We start from the raw sequence: 21,021 nt of genomic DNA on the forward strand, positions 1-21,021 counted from the left end.
ATCTTCCCGCTTGCTTGCCTGCCTGCCTGCCCGCCTTGCTCTCCCGCCCGCCCGCTCGCTGCTGCCTCTCTTTCCCTCTCGCAGCCCAGAAGCCTCCAGCAAGGGTCAGGCAGAGCCCAGGAAAGCAATTAAAGGCGCATCTGCCGCTCTTGTTTGCCTTTCCGTCGTCCGAGGAGGTCTGGCTACTGCCAGCTCCCTGAGGGATGGACTGCTTGCTTCCCTCCCTGGAGGGACGGGGGTGGAGAGACTGAGAGAGAGAAAGCGGAGATTAAATCCAAAAGATTAAAGTGAAAGTCTGCTTTTGCTTCCCCCTCCCGTCAACACACACACACGAGAGAGAGAGAGAGAGAGAGAGAGAGAGAAGGTTTTTCATTTCTTTATTGTTTAAAGAGTTTCCAGCGAGAAGACTCCACAGCTCTCCACACTCACATCCCGCCTCTCCTCAACCCGCGCTCCTCCTTTCGTGTTCGCAGAGGACTAGTCTCTTGGCGCCCGCCGTCATTCCCCTCCTCCACCTTCTGGCAACTTCGCCGCGAAGAAACGCCAGCGGCGAGACGTTGGTCTGGGGCTGGCTGGCCTAGCTCTCGGCCGCAGGACACCGAAGGCAGAAGGAGAGGAAGAAAAATTTTAAAAAGAGAGGAAGGGGCCCGGCCTTTTCGCCTCCGCCATTGCCCCCTTCCACGGTGGCACCGGTGGGAAACCTCGACTAAATAACAGCTGGGGAGAAGGGAACCCTCACAGAGAAGGCTGAGGGGATGTTATTTCCCGCCGCTTTGGAAGTGGGAGCTCCGAGACATGGAGACTAATTGGCCCCTCACAGCAGCTCTTCTGTAGAGAGGCTCTGTGGAAAGGAAGGCGGCCAGTGGCAGCAGCGCGCGGGTGGGTATCTGTCTGCGCAGGGCAAGCGCGATACCTTTAAAAGATTTGTGGGCCTCGAAGAAAAAATAAATAACAGAAAAGGCAGGCAGGAGGAGCAGATTACTTTAAGCGTTCCGTTTGTCGGCGATCCAATTTTATTAGGATTTACTCTAATTTGCGCCGCGCATCCCTGGGGAAATAATGCCTTGATTAATGTAATCCTGGGCTGGGATCCCTCCACAAATGCCCTTCTCCCAGGAGAAGCCTCCTGTTTGACAAACAAAAAACAGAGCAGCAACTCTTGCAATCTGCACTCACCTTTAGGAGCTGCCTGGGCGGGGATTGCGGGCCGGGGGGGGGATTGGGCGGGAGAGGAAAGAGAGAAATCGCCTCTTCAAACGCTGTGGAAACATTTTTAGAAGGAGGAGGAAGGGGGGGGGTACCGCAATCCTGGCCTCCTGTTTGTGCGCACGCCCGTCAGCGCGCCCAGGCGGCAACCCCAAGAATTGTGCAACCCCAGAACTGCTTTCTTCTTCTTCTTCTTCTTCTTCTTCTTCTTCTTCTTCTTCTTCTTCTTCTTCTTCTTCTTCTTCTTCTTCTTCTTCTTCTTCTTCTTCTTCCATCTCCCCCCCTACCCCCAACCACACGCATCCCCTCGCTTAACTCTATCGATGTCCCTTTTGTCGTTCCCCCCCCCACACACACACAAACCCTTCACATCATTGGTTGGTATGTCGGTGTCCCCAGCACCACCACAAGCACAGCAGGTCCCTCAGCAAAACGATCTCAGCTCTCTTGGTCCAGAAATCAGCTACGGCAAATAATAGTTCTTGCCCTGCTGCCAGAAGCAGCAGTCTGCGGCGGAATAGCCTTCCCGGCAGCTTGCTCCACTGGCAGCAGGGCCGGTGGGTGGAACAAAACCGGAGGCGGGGGGGGGGGGCGTTCAGGTAAGATGAGGAACCCGTTCCAGTTCCTCCTGTTATAACACACAGAAACGCACGCAGGTCCACTGGGGCTCCCTTAACTTTCAAGAACAAGCTCGGCTACTGCCTCCTACACTCGCCAGTCTTGGTCCAGGCCAGTCGCCACAAATCGGCCTGAGGAAAACATTGTGCTTTTGTTTTCTGAGGGAAAGCAAACCTTTCTGAGGCTGCCTGCCTTCCATGCGCTTCTTCACAGAAGCCAAGCGCCAGTTCGGGGTTTTGAAATCTCTACCCTCTCCCTCCTTAAAAATAAAATGAGGGGGGCAGAGGAAAAGAGGAAAAGCCAATTGGGGCCCAACCCACCCCACCTTGAAAAGGCTATTCTGGCGAGCTGGGAGAAGCAGCGCGCGGTTGGCGCTCATGGCGCCGTGACAAAGCCTGAGGAAGACGAGCTCCCCTCACAAAAGGTGTGTGTGTGTGTGTGTGTGTGTGTGTGCGTGTGTGTGCAGTTGCCACCCTGTTCAAAACACCTCCAGGAGCGTGTGGGGAGAAAGAGGCTGAAGAAAGAGGACTTCATCGACTCCACCAGGTGGTATCACGTTGTCCTTCTCATCCAAATGGGCCTTTCCCGCCGATTTGGCCCCTACCCCGCCGCTCTGCTCTCAGCGCCTTCGCGGCTGCGCCTTAGCCCTGCGCACTGCCTCCTCTTCTCGCGGCTGGAGGGGAAAGTGGTGGCAAGAAGAAGAAGAAGAAGAGGAAGAAGAAGAAGAAGAAGAAGAAGAAGAAGAAGAAGAAGAAGAAGAAGAAGAAGAACCTGGCCTTCTGCGAGTGGGGGGGGAGGCAGCAGTGGCTGCTAGCCAGAGAAAGACCACAGTCCTTCGCCTCTCTCTGCAGAGAGGCAGAAGTTAAAAGCAATTCATACTGATTCATCTTAACACGGGGGGGGTGACTAGATTCGCACCAATAGAAACATATTCAACTGCAAAAAAAAAAAAATATATTTTAAAGAGAGAGAGCGCACCACGGTAAAGCCCTGCCATCTTCAGGAGGGTGGTTGTTGCCTACTCTGAGTAAAAGCGGGATTGGCTAGCCATTCTTAAATCAGAAATTCAGAAAGCCGCTTGCCACCACAGGTTCCTTCCCTTCTTCCCAGCTAGTTAGTTCCAGAATAACAACGTTTTTGTTCCTGGCCAAACTTGAGAAGGGCAGGAAACCGCCAGAGAGGAAGAAACTATTCTTTGATCCTAACTTTTTGTTGTTGTTCCATAGGTCTTCTTGGAGTTCACTAAATATGGTGGCTAGTTCTGCCGCTTTTTTTTCCATGGCAGCGTTTATATTACCTATTTCCTACCCCTTCTCGAATTGTATGTACATATATATGCATTTGGAGGGGAGAGGTTAGGCTGAGAGAGAGGGCTGAGAATCGCAGCCTTGTCCTGCTTTCGACTGGGGTGGCGGCGGCGGCGCTGGCAAGAGGCCCCCACCCACCCACCCACCCACCCCCATCTCCTCCCCACCCCAGCAGCAAAGGCTACAGCTCCTCTCGCCCTCCCGGAAGGCGAGCAGGCGGCCTGAGCGCGTTCCTACGAAATTCCAAAAAGAGCAGCCTTTAGCTTGACCTACTGCAGTCTGCACCGAGATCCTCAGACAATAGGCAAGTTCAAATGTCAAATTAAAAAGAAAAGAAAAAGAAAATCTAATAATAATAATAAGCGGGGCTGCCTAACTCATCGGTGCCTCTTTTCCAATGTGCCACACACAACAACAACAACAAAAAGATACATCATTTCATAAGCCCCAAACTGCCATCGTTCTGCGCCTTGAAACAAAACAATACAAAACAAAAAATCTGCAACTCACCCCTCTATGTAATGCATATTAATGTTGCTTTTTCCTTAAAAAAAAAAAAAAACCTGGGGGAAGCCTATTGAGGTGGCGGCTCCGCAGCTCACAATGGTCTCCAGCCTCTACAGGGCTGCAAATTCGCTGCTCTCCCTCCCTCCCCCCCTCAGCCCAGCCCGGCCCGGCCCGGCTCGTTTTAAAGAGACTGATACTTTCATCCTCTTTTGTATCATGTTCCTACCTGGGCGATTAGAAACGCCCCACAACCACCTCCCTTCCGTGGGAGTGGGGTGTGGGGAGCTCCCTCACCCTATGGATTTTTTATTTTCATTATTTCATTTCTTTTGGAAGCTTCGAAGAGTTCATTTCCATCTCGGGCCAGGCGAGCGCGCCCGCCCGCATTCAGCCCGTTTTCAAAAGCCAAGAGTAGGCGATATTGTTCCATCCATTCGCCGGCTAACTTTTCCATTCCGCCCGGCACGTTTGAGGTGGCGGCTTCATCACCCCCACCCCACCCCACCCCCTTGCTCGCCTCTTCTCATTCCCCCACCCCTTCCACCCCCGTTTGCCTCCCAAGGACAATCGCATTGCGTAATGGCAAGGAGCGAGCATCCCCAAATAGGTGCCTTTTCTTCTGCTCGAGCCACATTCGTGGCCTGCTCAGCTCTTCCCTTCCTACTTCTAATTTATTACACGACCCGAAAGGCTTTTGTTGGACGCAAAACAATAAACAAAGCTCAGCCTGGGGCTCTCACAATGAGATGTATGGATAAAAAGAGCAGGCCTGTCCCACTGTTGTTTTCTTATGGTGCCTGACACTCTTTCAACGTAACAGGGATGTGTTTTTTTCCTCTCTCTCTCTCTCTCTCGCACACATACACACCCTTGCCCCCAACTCCCTCACCCACCCACCTCCCACCTCCTTACTCCCCCCAGATTAGCAACTCTCATCCCCCTCCTAGTACTAAACCACTAGCACAGCCATCATCAACCAGCCCGGCTACGAAGAACTATGAACTGTAAAGTTGGGGAGTAGCATCCCAAAGGCCCAGTCTAAGAAGCCTAACTGGGAAACAGGCGCAACTTTGACCGTCACCATCATTCACTCCGAAAGAAGATACTTTAAAAATAATAATAATTTAAAAAGGCATTTGAACACTAAGAAGGAACTTGGCTCTCCTAGGCTACTGGACACCTCGTGGTCCTTGCATTTAAGGCTGCAATCCTGTTGAATTTCAATGGGGCTGACTCCCGGGTAGGTAGGGTTAAGATTGCAGCCTAAGTGGATGAATCCTAAGGACGGCAAATACCTGCTAACAATTTTGACAATGCTCCTCCTCCTCTATTTATGTTGTAAATGAGTTTTACAACCGGGTAAAATAATAAATACATCATTTGTAGCATTGGTATTTTCTTATCTTGGTTTTTTTATAGGCTCTCTCTCTCTCTCCGTGTGTGTGTGTGTGTGTGTGTGTGTGGCACGTACATAAGTAACTCCTGCCAAATTGACTTGTTGCTGGGGGGGGGGGTTATTTATTTTTTTATTTTTTTGCATCCAGGAGGTTCTGTTTGCTTTTACCCTCTTTTGATGTAGGCGGCCAGGAATAAGGCTGAAGGGTTATGGGTTCCTCCCCGCCACATATACATGAGAAAGTTTCACTCGAAGGCGGGGGAAAGGAAGGAGAAAAGACAGATCAAGAACTAAGCTGGGACAGGATGGAAGGAGGGGAATGGGAGGGGGGGAGGAAAGGCCAATGTTTTCCAGATACCAGATATTAAAAACTGCTGCTCTGATCCAAAATCGCGTGTTCAGGCACTCATCAGCTGCATAATTAACAGCGATAAATGAAATATGATGTGGTAATGATGCTGGCGGTTGTGAATAAAATTGCGTTCAGGAAACACACCACAATAGTCTGGGGTACTGTCGTCGCTTCCCCTGCCACATCCGTCAGTGTGGGAACGTGTGTAAGCGACCCGAAGCGCAACTAACAAGCCTATCCAAGAGTTTTGAAATTCGACTTCAGCCGGGGAAAGGGGTGGTGGGGAGCGATCTCAGACTCGCCCCATTAAGGAAAGCGGAGCAATGTCTTACGTTATTTCCTTCCCCTCCCGCCTGAGAAAGAGAGTGGTGTATGCAAACAGTACTTCTGAAACACCCTTTCATATATGCACACAGCAATTCCTGTTTCTGTTCTCTTAAGGAACCGGATGGAAGATTTGCAGCGCAATCCTGTAGTCGGAAGTGAGTCCCACTGAGTCCAATGGGGCTCACGCCCAGGGGAATGCGTGCAGGATCTTAGCCTTAGCCGAGGAGGCCAAGATTTAGAGAGAGGGTTCATGGTACCTCTTTCCTATCAAGAACGCGGTGGCCCTACCAAGTGTTGCAAGTGTCGAAAGACAGCCTGTAAGAAAGTTAACAGGAACAAAAGTCACGGAGAGAGACGGCGAGGGTCTCAGCAGCCCTTTGTCCAAGAGCCGTTTTCTCCAACCACCTGCCCTCGGTCAAGACACTGGAAGTAGGGGAACGGGAACCAGGAACCGAACAACATGCTGACCTTCCAAGCTCTGAGGTTTTTATTGGGGGCTTTCTGAACCCCAATGAGATGGTGCAAACCGTGTGCTCTGGATCGGGGCAGCCTGCGAGACCCTGGCAAGAAGGGCCCCTTCTGTGGGTTTTGCATCTACTGCTCATCTTAGCAGTGCTGATTTCCTCTCAGTCCTCAGGGACAAGGGAGTAGCCTAGGAAAACTCTGGGCGCCTGATTCATTTGGGGGAATACTTCTTCAGGTACAGAATAGCAAATAAACGTTACAATGTGTTGAAAAAAAGCCCCTTCGATGCCTGTCCCTGCTCTCCAGGGGGCCTTAAACTTCCTCGGTCTGGTACAACCCTGCAGCACACCTCTTTCCACCAAACATGCCCGCTTCCTCTTCATTCTTTTACTTCTTAATGTTGAACTGGTTCCTTTTATTTAGGTGAAACTGAGATCTCGGTTAGCAGCGTGCTCCAAATCACCACCTTATAGCCAGTGATTGATGACTCTCTGAGAAGTTTCCCACAAGTTTCCCATTACTGCTGGGTTTCTGGGTTTCCCGTTGCTGGGGGTTATGACAGCTCTATATAAATTCTAGGTTTGGGTTATTTTATTTTATTTTTTAAAAAAAGAAATAACAACGAAAACTCTGCATATATTACTCTTTTTTCTCCATCCTCCTTCCCCCTCTTGCGGTCAGAGGAAGAGGGCAGGAAGACGAACGCCCTGGTTGCTTGAGATTACGCACAAACACGGACATATATAGAAGCTGGGGTACGCGGCCCTACCCTTCCCGCTGCTTCTAACAACTTTTTGCTAGAGCTCAACTGCCGCTCAGCAAAAGTGTCTTCGACTTTCCCCCGCTCGAGAGCCGCGTCAGTGCGCCCCCTGCCGACCGGCATCGGCCCTCTCTCTCTCTTTCTCTCTCTCTCTCTGTCTCTCTCTCTCTCTCTCCTCGAGCACTTCGAAAGTTTTATTTTGTTCAGCAAACCGTATCTTATAAAATTAACGACAACCAATAAAATTAGCGTATATGTCACGACTGTAAAAGTCCAAAACAAAATAAAGTTAGTTTTAGTTGAAGCTAGGGGGAGGAAGGGGGGGGAGAGCTCCGCTTTTTGGCTTCTCTTCTCCTTGGCTGGACCGAGGCCCTTTTATCTAAAGCCCAGTGCACAAACATATAGCTTAATGTGACTAGTGTTCTTCCTTTATTTCTTTCTCTATGGCAACCAATATGTTCCGCTCAGAAATGTTCCCCCATCAAGGAAACAAATGATCTTGAGCGAGCAGCTTTACGCGGCATCTGTTCCAATGGAGCACACAGAGTTAACCCCAGTCAAAAGGGAAGCTGAGCGCGTCAACAAGAAGGGGGAAATGAGCGGTCCTTCTCCACCCCCATCTGAAACCGACACCTCCCCACTTCGGCGAGAGCCCTCTCGCCCATTTGCTATCGTCAGTTGCCCTATTAATAATAATAATAATAATAATAATAATAATAATAGCAATAACAGTAGTAATAAGAATCAGAAAAATCCGAGTCAGGGCTTGTGTTGCGAAGGGGGATATCTGGAGATAAGAAGACTTGGGGGGAAAAAAGAAACGAGATTTAAGAAGGGGGCAATACATGGATTCCCATAGAAAAGGAAAGGGGAAAAAAATTGGGGGAAGGCAGCCCCGAACTGGATTTATAGAAAACCGAGTGAAGTTCTCTAGGACACCCAGAGCCAACACCACCCCCACCCCCATTTCAACACCACCAACAACAACAAAACAGCACTGTTAAAAAAATAAAATATGTGGCACAAGAAAAAGAGTTTTTCTAGGTAGCTAGATGGAATCCGGCCTAGGGAAGAAATGCTAAAAGGGACCTGGGTTGTGGGGTGTTTGTTTCTTTCCAGGGAGGCCGGGCGGGGGGGGGAGGGTTGTCGCCTGTATCAGGGGCAAAGAGACAATGTGAATCCTGCTTCCTTCTAATACTCCGGCCCCAGCCTCCTTAGAGAATAAAATGAAGGGATGTCCTGGTTAGTTTTGATTGATTATACTCTTTCTGATGGACTTTCACTACAGAGCTATAGATGTTGTGCTTAACCGCCTGTTCCCTAGTTACAACATTAACCCTCTCGGCGCATCGCCGGCCGTCGGCCTTCTCCTCCTCCTCCTCCTCCTCTTCCTCCAACCCCAGTTTTATTTCCCTCTGGGTCACAGCAGGTGCCTAAGGGGGTCTCTCTCTCTCTGCCTTGCCTTGACCCTTTGGGCGCAGAAGGAGAGAGGGGGGGACAATAGCATCAACATCATCAACAACAACAACAAGGCTCCAAGTCATCTTCCAATCTATTTCCCCCCCCCAGAAGAGTTACACACCAGTGCCCCCCCTCAAAAAAAAGTACAGCAGTAGCTAGCAGCGAGGAGTGGCTTCAGTTCGCTAGAATGACTCCAGGTTAATGTTCCACTAAGGTGTCTGAGAGGAGAGTATCTATCTTTGAAACAAAAACAAATTGTGGCGAGGAGGGAGTTTTGTTCCATCCAGGGAGTTTTCAGAGGTTCCCAGTCTTGCACCACACACAAGCGCACCCAGGCGCGCTTTCAGAAGACATTTATGGAAAAGGAGCGGAGGGAGAGAGAAAGAGAGAGAGAGAGAGATAATACAAGTGAAAAAGAGGGAGGAAAAGAGAAAAGCAAACTTACCAAAAGGAGCCCCGAGACTTGGAGGATTTGTATTTCATAAGTGCTTGGGGGTGTTTTTGGCTATGAGATTAGTAGAGGAGGAGAAAATTCGTGTTCTCAACTGCAGCGAAAAGATCCCGGGTAAGATTCTCCTTCGCACTGATTCCACTAAGCCCAGCTCTCCACTAGTCTATTATTTTCACCAAAATATATGAAAATTTATGCAAATGAAAATCAGCACTAACTGTTCTCCCCTTGTTATACTTTGGATTTCCACCCACCCCCCCTCAGACAAAGCAATCACACTCTACAAGGAAAGGGGAGTGGGGGTGGGGAATGAATTGTTGAGGGATGAAGAAGATTAACTTTGAATTTTAAATAAATAAATAAATAACACACACACATCCCAAAAAAATCCCCTCCAAACTCAAACAAGAATATAGTTTGTTTAATGGGTAAACAATATTTGGGGGGATTTCCCCCCTAAACTTTATTATTATTATTATTATTATTGTCGTTGTTGTTATTATTGTTATTATTACTATTATCGAAGTGGGTCTGCAGAGGCGCTATCACGTTTCATCGGGCCACCTGAGACGGCTTTTGAAAGCGTGTACTGTGAAATTCATAGCAGTAATTTAGACAAAATCCTCACTGTATATTAATGAAAGACGGCCCCATGGCACCGTTCCTATCCTCCCCATTCAGTGTAAACAAAACCACGAGACTCAGTCGGTTTTTTGAGCCTGATCCAAGCAAAATCGGCTGGAAAAGAAAACATGGGGTTCTGGCACGGACTATTCAAACCGACTGCACCTGGAGATCTCCGATTTATTCAATGAAATCTGTGTTAGATCCCTTCATCTGTATGTGTATATCTAAAAGGCGGAAACGTCTGGGAGACACAGGGGAACACAAAGGAGAAGAATTCTGGATGTTTAGGCTTTCAGTTACCAGAGCTCTTCAGATCTGTATACTTCACCTTAATGGTTTTTCTAAACCTACCTAAGATGGTATCTTTTACTGTACAAGCAGGAGCTGGACCGAGTCCTAAATAAATGCTAGCAGCCTCCAGCTAATCTGCCCATCACGCCAGCTCCGCATACCTTCCTCGCTAGTGGGGATATGTATGCAGTTCGTGCTGTACACTGAAATTTACCTAAGCTGGGTTCTTCTGTGGTGAAATTATGAACAGGAGGGAGGGACGGGGGGCGTTGTGTTGCACATCTTAATGTAAACACGCCGGTGCATATTTTCACGGGGGGGGGGGAGAAGAGAGAGAGAGAGAAAGCGAGACCGACCCACGCGCGCACAGCTTATACACTCACAAATGTGGAAGGGGATACACACTCTGAGTGCCTGGCCACAGGCTGTGTGTGTGTGCACAGCACACAAGCACAACAGCGCACAAACACGCAACAGTCATTAGCCAAGATGCGTTCCTTGAATGTCCGAATGGTGTTATTTCACTGGAATTCCCCGAGGAGTGTTCAATTTGCCCTTGTTTGGGTTGCCACTTTCTCTTTTTTTCTTGGTTCACTGAGGTTGCCTCTGTGCAGCGTTTCCGCTTGGTCGCATCCTTCTCTCCCTCCCTCCCTCCCTCCCTCCCTCCCTCCCTCCTTCCTTCCCTCCTTCCCTCCCTTTCTCGCTCTCTCTTCCGCCCACCTTAACTCTTTCGGCTGGACTAGCAATAATAAAATGTTTCATAGAGTCAAGTCTATATCCTACAAAATGCTACCGGCGTCGGTGTTATTTTTATACACACACACACACACACACACACACACACACACACACACATCATGGTTGCATTTATATAGTGATAGGGAATAGAGCCATTTAGAGAGGCATTGCGTTGTTTGAAATGAACCACCAAAATAAAAATAAAAATTGAAAAGGCACCGTGGGATTAACGTAATTTAAAATAGACACATGGTCAAAAGAAGCTTTTCTGGGTATTCTTGAAAGGTAAGGCATCCTTTTGCTTGGAGAGGCCTCGGAGTGCTGTGTGCATCCATACTCCCTCCGTTGGGGGATGGAGAGAGAGAGAGAGATGAGGAGCATTGTACTTTCCATAAGATGCGGAATAACCGAGGCAGTAAAACAAAGAAGTGTGGGGCCGGTTGCCTGCAACGAGGAGGAGGAGAGCCGGCCGCCTGAGCCTCTCTGTCCGATGCGGGCTTTTCAGTGGGAACTGCCATGGCTTAAGGAGGGCTGCTGGCGATTGCACCTTTGTGCCTCTGGGAAGCGGGGGGGGGGGGGCGGAGCAGATGCAGAAACAGGCACATGAAACAGGGGGAGGGAGGGGAGGGAGGGAAACTTTGGAAGATACCAGGGAGAGCGCTCCGGGTTTGTTGTTTCTTTCTTCCTTTCTTTAGGTTGGGGGGCTTTGTGAATGCAGGCAGCCCCTGTGTGCCACGGCTGGTTGCAGATAATACGGCTTAAGCGCGCCCATAAGAGGAATCATATGCATGCAAGTAAAATAAGTACAGTGTTAGATAGTGGGTTTTCCTCTCTTCCGCCCCCCCCCCCAACTCTCTCTCTCTCTCTCTCTCTCCTTTCTTCCCTTCCCCCTCTTTTCTCTCATTGCTCCCCTTTCTCCCGCCTCCCTCTTCTCAGCTCAATGCCGAGAGAACTCAGATTTATTCACTGGGCTCTAAGAGTTAAGATGTTGTGAGTAGGAGAGAGAGAGAGAGAGAGAGAGAGAGAGAGAGAGAGAGAGAGAGAGAGAGAGAGAGAGAGACCAAAGGAGGGGTGGTGATGGGGAGAAGAGAAGGGGGGCAGGGCAGTTCTCCAAGCCTCCACGACACTTTGCCTAAATTAAAAAGCAACCAATCGGAACGGCCGGAAGGGGGGGCCTCGCGTCCTGAGCCAGTCATCGCGGGCCTGCCAATCACTCAGCGGGTAGCCAATCAGCGGGGGCCCTCGCGCTCGACTTCCTTGTATTTGGGAAAGTGTGGTGGTGCGCGCGCTCTCGGCGGAGGGTAAACATTCGACAGTCCCCGCTCTGTGAGGGAGGGACAGAGAGAGAGCTGTCAGAGGGAGAGAAAGAGAAGGAGAGGAGGAGGAGGAGGAGGAAGGGGGGGAGGAGGAGGAAGGGGGGGAGAAAGAGGAGGAGGAGGCGGCGGTAGCAGCAGCAGCAGCGAGGGAAGAGCAGAGCAGAGCAGAGCGGCTTGTACTCCAGCACTAGCAGAAGAGCACGCTTCACGAGCCTGGCAGCCAACTTCCCCCGCGGAGTTCGCGGCTCAAGGATACCATATCTGCGCGCCCACCCTCACGCGGCTCCCCTGCGCCGAGGCGCTTCCTCCTCCTCCCCGAGACGACCGCTGGATCCTCGTCATCCCTTTCGAATTACAGAGTTCTCTGCGATTTTAAACTTTTCTTGGCGAGAGGAAAGAGAGAGAGAGAGAGAAGGAAGGGTGACCAAAGAGATATTGTCGAACTTGCTTTCTTTTATCATGTGAGGAGGAGGAGGAGGAGGACGACGACTGGGGCAACAACCCACACCCACCAAGCCATCCCTTCCCCAAAGAGGAAAAAGCGGGGGGAAAGAGAAGGGAAAGGAACCGACATGTCTTCTCCAGATTCTCGCAAGAAGGTGGCCCGAGCAGGACTCTTGTTTCCAAGGGACCCGGGCGCATCGGCCGGGCGTCAACTCTGAGGCGATGCATCGCCCGCAGCTCCGTCGCCTCGTCCGCCGCCGCCTTCGCCAGCATCGCCAGAAGTTTTCTTAGGACATAAACAAAACTTGCGCGTGAGAGAGAGAGGAGAGAGGGGGGACGAAAGCCAGAGAAAGAGAGAGAGAGAAAGAAAGAAAGAAACAGAAGCACCGCGAAAGAGAGAGACCGAGAGACAGTGTGTGCGAGGGGACGTGCGTGAGGGGCGAAAGAAAGGAGCCCACACGCACTCATTCACCCCATACAAAGCCTTACAGGAGGGGGAGAAGGGGGAGAAGAGAAACTTTCTCTGTGAGGGGAAAGAAAACAGCAGCGGCAGCAGCAACAACAACAACCCAGAGACTGTGAGGGGAGAAAATATGCTCCTGAGGGAGTGAAGGAAGGAAGCCAAAAGGGGAGTTGTTGTTGCCGACCTCGCTCCCTCCCTCCCCTCGGCGGTTCCCGCTCTTTTTTCTTCTTCTTCTTTTCCCCCTTCTTCCTCCCCCCCCCTTCCTCCCTCCTTCTACCAATATCTAGAGAGAGAGGTTCGGTAATGTCTTTCTCGCCGCTGAGGCAACACCGAACAGGTGAATCGCAATAAGGGGCCGCCGAAGGAGGAGAAGGAGGAGAAGAAGCGGCCGCGCGTGTGTGTCTGTCTGCGTGTGGCGAGTGTTTCCCCTCAGAGGAGCCGCGAGCCCAGGAGGATCGGCGGCGGCAGCGGCGCGCGCGTTCGCGCGCAAGGAGCCCGCGTCGGGGCCGGCCGGCCGGCGGGCCGGGCAGGCTGAGGAGAGCTGAGGAAACAGCCGAGTCGGGCGGGATTCTGGTGGCGCGCTACTGGGCTGCGGCGGCGGCGGCGGCTTGTGGCGAGCGCAGTGGAGGGGGCGACAGGAAAGCGTCGGCGATGGCTACGGCGGCGTCTAACCCTTACCTGGCCACCAACAGCATCCTGTCGGCGGGCTCCATCGTGCACTCGGACGGCGGCGGTGGCATGCAGCCGGGCAGCGTGGCCGTCACGTCGGTGTCAGGCGGCGGCTACCGCGGGGACCCTTCGTCCGTCAAGATGGTCCAGAGCGACTTCATTCAGGGCGCCATGGCGGCCAGCAACGGCGGCCATATGCTGAGCCACGCGCACCAGTGGGTCACAGCGCTGCCCCACGCCGCCGCCGCTGCCGCAGCTGCCGCCGCCGCCGCCGTGGAAGCCGGCTCTCCCTGGGCCAGCAGCCCGGTCGGCATGACGGGGAGCCCGCAGCAGCAGCAACAGCAGCAGCAGCAACAGCAACAGCAACAGCAACAGCCCGACGTGAAGGGAGGCGGCGGCGGAGGCGGCGGGCGGGACGACCTGCACTCGGGCGCGGCGCTGCACCATCGGCCGCCGCACCTGGGCCCGCCGCACCAGGGCCACTGGGGCGCCGGCGCCGGCGCGCACCTGCCTTCCATGGCCAGCCAGCAGCAGCAGCAGCCTCTGCTGTACTCGCAGCCCGGCGGCTTCACGGTCAACGGCATGCTGAGCCCTCCGCCGGGCAGCCAGAGCCTGGTGCACCCGGGCTTGGTGCGGGGAGACACGCCCGAGCTGGGAGAGCACCCCGGGCACCACCATCACCACCATCACCACCCTCACCCGCACCAGCACCACGGGGGAGGCGGCGGGGGAGGCGGAGGCGGGGGAGGCGGCGGCGGCCTGAACAGCCACGACCCGCACTCGGACGAGGACACGCCGACCTCGGACGACCTGGAGCAGTTCGCCAAGCAGTTCAAGCAGCGGCGGATCAAGCTGGGCTTCACGCAGGCGGACGTGGGCTTGGCGCTGGGCACCCTGTACGGCAACGTGTTCTCGCAGACCACCATCTGCCGCTTCGAGGCTCTGCAGCTGAGCTTCAAGAACATGTGCAAGCTGAAACCTTTGTTGAACAAGTGGCTGGAGGAAGCCGACTCGTCCACGGGCAGCCCCACCAGCATCGACAAGATCGCGGCTCAGGGCCGCAAGAGGAAGAAGCGGACCTCCATCGAGGTGAGTGTCAAGGGGGCCTTGGAGAGCCACTTCTTGAAATGCCCCAAGCCCTCGGCGCAGGAGATTACGAACCTAGCGGACAGCCTGCAGCTGGAGAAGGAGGTGGTCAGGGTTTGGTTTTGCAACCGCAGGCAGAAAGAGAAGCGCATGACCCCCCCGGGGATCCAGCAGCAGACGCCCGACGACGTCTACTCGCAGGTCGGCAACGTGAACTCCGATACGCCGCCGCCACACCACGGACTCCAGGCGAGCGTGCAGTGAGGGTGGTGGTGGTGGTGGGGAGGTGGAGGGGGAACGGACAACAAAACAAAACAAAAACAAAAAAAAAGACAGTCGCCATCATCACCATCAACGACAGCAACGCCACAATTTAAAAAAAAAAAGTGAGAAAGGGATTCTTAGGGAGAAGACAGAGGGGCAGGCAGGCAGGCAGGCAGGCAGGCAGGCATAGGGAGAGGTGAGCAAAGGGGGGGGGGAGAGAGAGAGAGAGACAGAGAGAGAGAAGGGGTGGGGGAGGGGAGGGGGAGAAGGAAGGGGAAGACGCACACAAGGACACCGACACGCACCTACAGCCCAGACCCAGGTTCCCTGGCTTGTTTTATTTTAAACACACATATCTGGAACACTTAGCCTTGTTCATTGCAGAGAGATAGTTTGAGATCCTTCCTTGCTATGGCGAGAAAGGGAGCGTTGTGGAGACCCAAAACGCGCGCGCACACACAAACACACACCCCACAAACCCGGATGTTGTTTCTTTCCGTAGCGACTCCACAACACCAGATCTAAATTATGCCCTGTTGTTATCGTTGTGGCAGCGATCGTACAGCACCCAGCTTCTTTTGCGCTCCCATCTCTCTCTCTCTCTCTCTCTCTCTCTCTCTCTCTCTCTCTGTCTCTCTCTGCTCCTTGGTCCTTCCCCGAGCCTCACCCCCCCCCCCATCACCCGCCACGAGCCCCTTTAAAAGGACTTTCCTGCGAGGTTCACCGAAACTTTTCTCTCTATTTCAGCCCCCCCCCCCAACACACACCTTTTAAATAAAATACCTAAAATGAAGATGTCAAAGAGGGTAGGCCCCAAGCAGCAGAAAAAAACCAATACTAGGATATGTTCTTTGAGTTCCAGAGCTATTGGGAAGGGGGTGGTCATTTGTTTATTTGTTTGTTTGCCCAAACTACATTAATTTGGTGCAGGGAAGGAGTCTACTTTCGAAGGAGAAGCATTATTTTGAAAACAATAACAAAAGAGAAAAACCGGTAGCTTTTTTCTAGGTTTAGGGAAAGGAGAGGGGGGGGGGGAACGCACGCAGCACTAAATGAAAAGCCAAGCAGACTGGATGGGGGGGGGGAACAAATTTATATATCTATAGAAAGAGAGCGAGCGAGAGAAAGATGGGAGGAGAGGAATAAAGAAAGAAAGAAACGCCCGCAAATAGAAGGATGACCCTGAAAAGAAAGAGGGTGGAGGGAGGGGCTCCTACCCGGAGGGGGGGGGAGAGAAGCAAAGCGAGGTTGTTGGTCCTTAAAACTTGGAGCTCCGTAGAAGGATTTTGCATAAATAAAGGGAAACAGCGACATAAAGGGAATAATTCAGGGCTGTTCCTGATGGCTGCCAATCATCCTGGAAGATTAATTTTAAAAAGTTCACTGCTAATATTTTTTTTATTAATATTTTTTATTTCTGGACTAATTCAGATAAAAGGATTTAAAATGAACTGGGCATCTGCAGCTGCACTTATCTGAACTTCTCTCCTAAATCCGTTGCCAACTTGATTGAATGGGTGCTGTGGAAGTGATTATATAACACTGCCATTTCCTCGCAGTGTTTTTGGTAGGTTTTAATAAACAGACTTTTCAACAAACAAACAAAAAGAAAAAAAGAGAAAAAGACAGCAATAGAGAAATGTTTAGATCCGTTGTTGATCTAAAAAAAAATTTGCTTTATATTTTCATTAAATGACTTCTTTTAATATTTTATTCAGAATACCTATGAACTGCTGCAAAACGGTAATTTATTTTTTCCCCAGATCTTGTATTACGTGTTTTTTTCAGACGAGCACAAATTTAAAAAAATGAAATGAAAAAAAAAATACGGACAGCTATTAGGTAATAAGGGTATCTTTTGATGTGATAATTTGATTGTAATTTAATTTGAGTAGTGATTCCGTAAGAGCTGATTGAGAAAATAAATTTGTTAGAATGAAATAGTCTTTGTCTGATGCGTACGAAATTGTGTCGAGTTAAGTTTTCTTAAGAAATACTGAAAACCTTCCAAATGAGAAACTCAACGATAGAGCCAACCTGCGTTCTGTATAGTCTGTTTGTGGTGTGTGTTTTTAACAGGGAAAGGAGGAGAAACCTCCCCACCCCCATTTACTATTGTCCAGGTTAGCTTTTTTAGAAGTAGGTCAACTCCTTATAAATGCACATATAGTTCCACGGTATTTTTAGATCAATGTATCGAGAGTGTGTAATGGGATTATAAACCAAGACTTTAGAACAGAAGGCCATTGTCTGACTCCTCATTTAAGTTGCAACTCTAGCTCTGTAGATATCCCCTATCAGGTGATATAAGCGATCATCTGCATCAGTTTAACTCCCCGTCCCTTTTCCAAAATATAATGCATAGGATGCTTTTTAAAAAAAGACTATATGTTATTAGGAAACATTTTATGTGTGTAACTTTTTATTTAATTTAAACGCTATAGTTTAAGAAAAGGTACTTCTAAATGTGTGTGTTGGTGTATGTACAGAAAGAGAAGGAAGTACTCACGAGTTTTGGCCAGGGTTTTGGTAGTTTGCCATTGTTGTGTTGTTGCTTTAGGGATGCGTGCAGGATGTGGAATGGGCGCAGGTGTTAAGTGCTTGCCCTCAACTCTGTATAGCAGCCATACCAGTTATAATAAACGTGAGCGTTGGTGAAGTTAAGGATATCAGTAGCTGCACTACTGAGAAGTAGGTTACCATAACTGTTTGTTATTGTTATAGCCATTGACGTATACAGAGCAGAGGCGTCAGGAGAGGTTTGAAAGTTCAAACCCACGTTTGGAAACCTGCATTTGGGTTGTGGTACCCAGATAAGATAGCTAGTCCCACGGCGCGCACTGTGTAGAAACAGAAAAATATGGGGTGGGAGGATGAAGCTGATGAAGTAGAACATAAGGTTTCAATCTAACGTTACTTCCTTTTTCTTTCACTTGATGTGTGGTATGATGGTAATAACGGTTTAGAACCAGGAAATAATATTAACTCCTTTTCAATAAGTCTCAATTTTAGGTCAGTCAAAGCCAGCTAAATAGCCGAGTCCTAAAATACATTGGTTTTTTAATCCAAATTAAACCACAGGCATGTTGATAGGCAACAAAGAGGGGTCGGGAGACAGTTTTTGAGGAGTGTAGGAAGCTAGTGCAGAATCTTACCTCTTTTAGGTGGTCCAGGGGAAGGGGGCACCGAAAATGGGGGCGGGGGGGAGAGAGAAAACTAGGCTCCAACAATTTCATTGCACCCCAGGGAAATAAGAAAAAAACAGGCTTCCCAGTAGAGAGGCCACGAAGTTGCTTATACTTGTTGGGAATTATTAGCATGTGAGATAGAATCCTATTTTTCACACTAGAGGAATGAGTGGCGTGGGGTGTTGTTGTTGTTGTTGTTTTTTAAAAAAATCAGGACAGAGATCTGTTTACATGTCTTAGTTGTTTGGTTAATGGGTTGGGATGAGAACAAAGGGGGTAAAAGTGAGCCTCATGCTCTTTTCTGTTCGAAAGGTAATATTTGCATCTGCTTTGTAAGGTCAGTCGCTTTTTTGGAAGCATGCATTTTGCAGAATATGCCCATCTCTGTATCCTTATATAACGCAGAAAGGTGAATCTACCAAGGTGATTTGCTCTTCTTCTTCTTCTTCTTCTCTCTCTCTCTCTCCCCCCCCCCCAGTCTTTAAATCGAACCCTCTGAATGTATGTAGGAGCTTCAGGGTTACAAGGCCACGGAACGCATAAACGAGAGGCTTTAGTTAAGGGTTATATAATATGTAATAATGAAAATAACGTTCTATATCACCAAATCTCTAAATTACCCTAAGCATTGTATTCACGTGTAGATCCAGTATTTTGTGTAGATCCAGTATTTTGTGTAGATTCACGTGTAGATCCAGCTTTCCCCCACATTCCTCCTTTCTGAAAGGAGAGAGGAGTAAAAAAAAAATTTTTTTTTAAAAAGTTGTATTTAACCAGTCCGCGTGATTCTGAAATATAATAATTTACGTTCCCTTTTCTGGAGCCTTTTCCTACCTCTTCTCCCCCTCCCCCAATTTCTCGAGTTGCCTAGTTGACTTCTAATCACAACCGCGTTCAAATCCCTAGCCAATAAATAATTTCCAAGTGCATTTAAACTAGTCACTCCACTGTTGTTGACATCATTTTTTAAAAAATTTAAACAACAAGCTCCACCGTGCATTTTAAACCACAGCGGCTTGCCTTTAAAAAGAAAAAAGGGAAATAGTTTCCATGTAGCGTTTGCATATTGCTATGGTCTGAACTTGTTTTGTATGAACAGTTTTCAACCGAACCTTTAAAGAACAATAGGCTCTAATAAGAAATGCAGTATATATTATTGATAGTTCTATCGATAAGTGTCATATTTTCCTTAAGTTTAACACTGATATTTGTTTTTTTTAAGAGTATATATTTGTAAAATATTTATCCTGTCAAAAGCAACAATATATTGTTGTATTTATTGGTTTATTTTTGTAATAAATGATCAGCACCTTCAAGCTAAAGACAAAACGACATTTTTATATCTTCATAGAGATTGTGTGTGTGTGTGTGTGTGTGTAGCGCGCACACTCTCACACACGCGCACCTTTTAAGACGCAGACATATTTGCATATAAATAGAAGAAAAATAAATCTGCGAGTGGCAGCTTTTAGCGATAAAGCGGGGAGCTCCTTGGACGCTTGCAGTTGAGTTTGCATGGAGTTCCAGGGTGATTAATCAAACTCTAAAATGGATGCAACAAGTCTTGGCCTTGGCTGCAGGCTTGGAATGAATTATTTAGGATATGGACCAAATTTCACAAGTCCCAGCCTCTGGCTGTTTCAAGGAAATTGGTCTATAGTGGAAAGATGGGAAGGCGAAAAGGAACCAAAGTGCGGCGGGTGGGTGGAGGGAGGGCGGCTGGGGAAAACTGCACAAATATTTGCCCTTTACTGTTTGGGGAGGGGGGAATGCTTAAAACTGGGTGCAAGTTTCCGGTAGCGCGAGGGAAGATCTCCTTGTTGGTGTTGATGTCTCAGCTGCAGGGAGATGTGGTGTTGACTGACAGGCAGTCTTCAGCAAGCCAGTCAGCCACTGACAACTTGACCCAGAGTGACACAAACTCCCTTCTTCCTAGCCTGCCAGATTAATGGATGTGAGGCTGGAGGTTGCGTGTGCGCGCTCCTGTTTCGGGCAGAAATGGCGGGGTGTTTTTTTTCGGGGGGACGGGGACGGGCGACGACACGCATTCCATAGTTCTCTAAAATCCATGGACTCCTAACAGGGGTGGGTTGTTGGGCCACTTGAGCTTGTGGGAGAAAAAGGAGAGAGAGAGAGAGCTGGGGGGTGTGTGTGGTGTTTAATGCTGCAGTTATATATGTATACACAGTCACCTGGGAGTGAGCGCCATTTAAATAGGATTTATTTCTAGCTGGACGTGAAATGGATTGCTCTGTAAAGGTTTTCCTGGTTGTGCTCCATGGGCCCTTACAGGCGGAGAGCGTTGCTCCTCCAGAGAAGAGGCTCCTTTTGCCTCTGCAAGCGAGTCCTGCCCCCTCTCTAACCCTTGGTCATTGCAGTGACGTCACGACTCACCATTCTCCTTCCGTCCAGGGGCTTGAGAGTCTCACAGCGCAATCCTATGCAGGTCTGCTCAGGTGAGCGTCTATAGGATGGCAGCCTAAAGGAAACCAGGGCAGAGGCTGCCGCCTCCTTTATTTAGCCTGTTCACATAGGGACGGGGAGAATGAAGGGAAGGAATAACAATTGCCAGAGCAGATCTTTCATTAATAATAATGATGAAATCCTTGCAAGGAAGTGAACGCCTTTGAACTTTGTGGATTCGCTTCCTAGTAAATACTGCGTGCTTTTAGGTGTAAGCGGTTTCTTAAAACCCTACAGTTAAGGCGGACCAGTGAGCTTCATTGAAAAGGAGAGCAGGTCTTCTTCCTGGTGTGTTAAAATCCAAACACTCATAGCTGTTTAACAAGGTAGCGTGGTTCCCAGATGTCAGTCCGTGAGCAGACTAAGCCTGCTGCAACCCTACAGAACTTACTTGAGAGCAAGCTTCACTGAACTCCCCTGATTTGCACTCCGGCGCTGGGTGGCGAGAGGTGGTTGGCTACTTTCCCGAGTGTTTAATGCTCTTTTGTAGTCACAGCATGGAAGGTTAAAGAGGGTGTAAAAGGTCAGATATTCTCGTTCCTTCAATGCCAGGTTATGTGCGTCAGTGTCGTTCTAAAGAGCTTTCCTGTTGGTGAATAGGCACCATGGGTGGCGCTCACTC

The 21,021-nt window shown here is 49.6% G+C and overlaps 1 protein-coding gene across 1 annotated transcript; it reads left to right on the forward strand.

The window, feature by feature from the left end:
* Positions 1 to 13,084: 13,084 nt before the first annotated feature.
* On the forward strand, positions 13,085 to 14,918 carry POU3F3 (POU class 3 homeobox 3). The gene has a single exon (XM_033147642.1). The coding sequence runs from the start codon at positions 13,381 to 13,383 to the stop codon at positions 14,746 to 14,748; it is 1,368 nt and encodes a 455-aa protein (XP_033003533.1). The 5' UTR covers positions 13,085 to 13,380; the 3' UTR covers positions 14,749 to 14,918.
* The last annotated feature ends 6,103 nt before the right edge of the window (positions 14,919 to 21,021 follow it).

The sequence above is a fragment of the Lacerta agilis genome, chromosome 4 (assembly GCF_009819535.1).
Source record: "Lacerta agilis isolate rLacAgi1 chromosome 4, rLacAgi1.pri, whole genome shotgun sequence".
NCBI lineage: Eukaryota > Metazoa > Chordata > Lepidosauria > Squamata > Lacertidae > Lacerta > Lacerta agilis.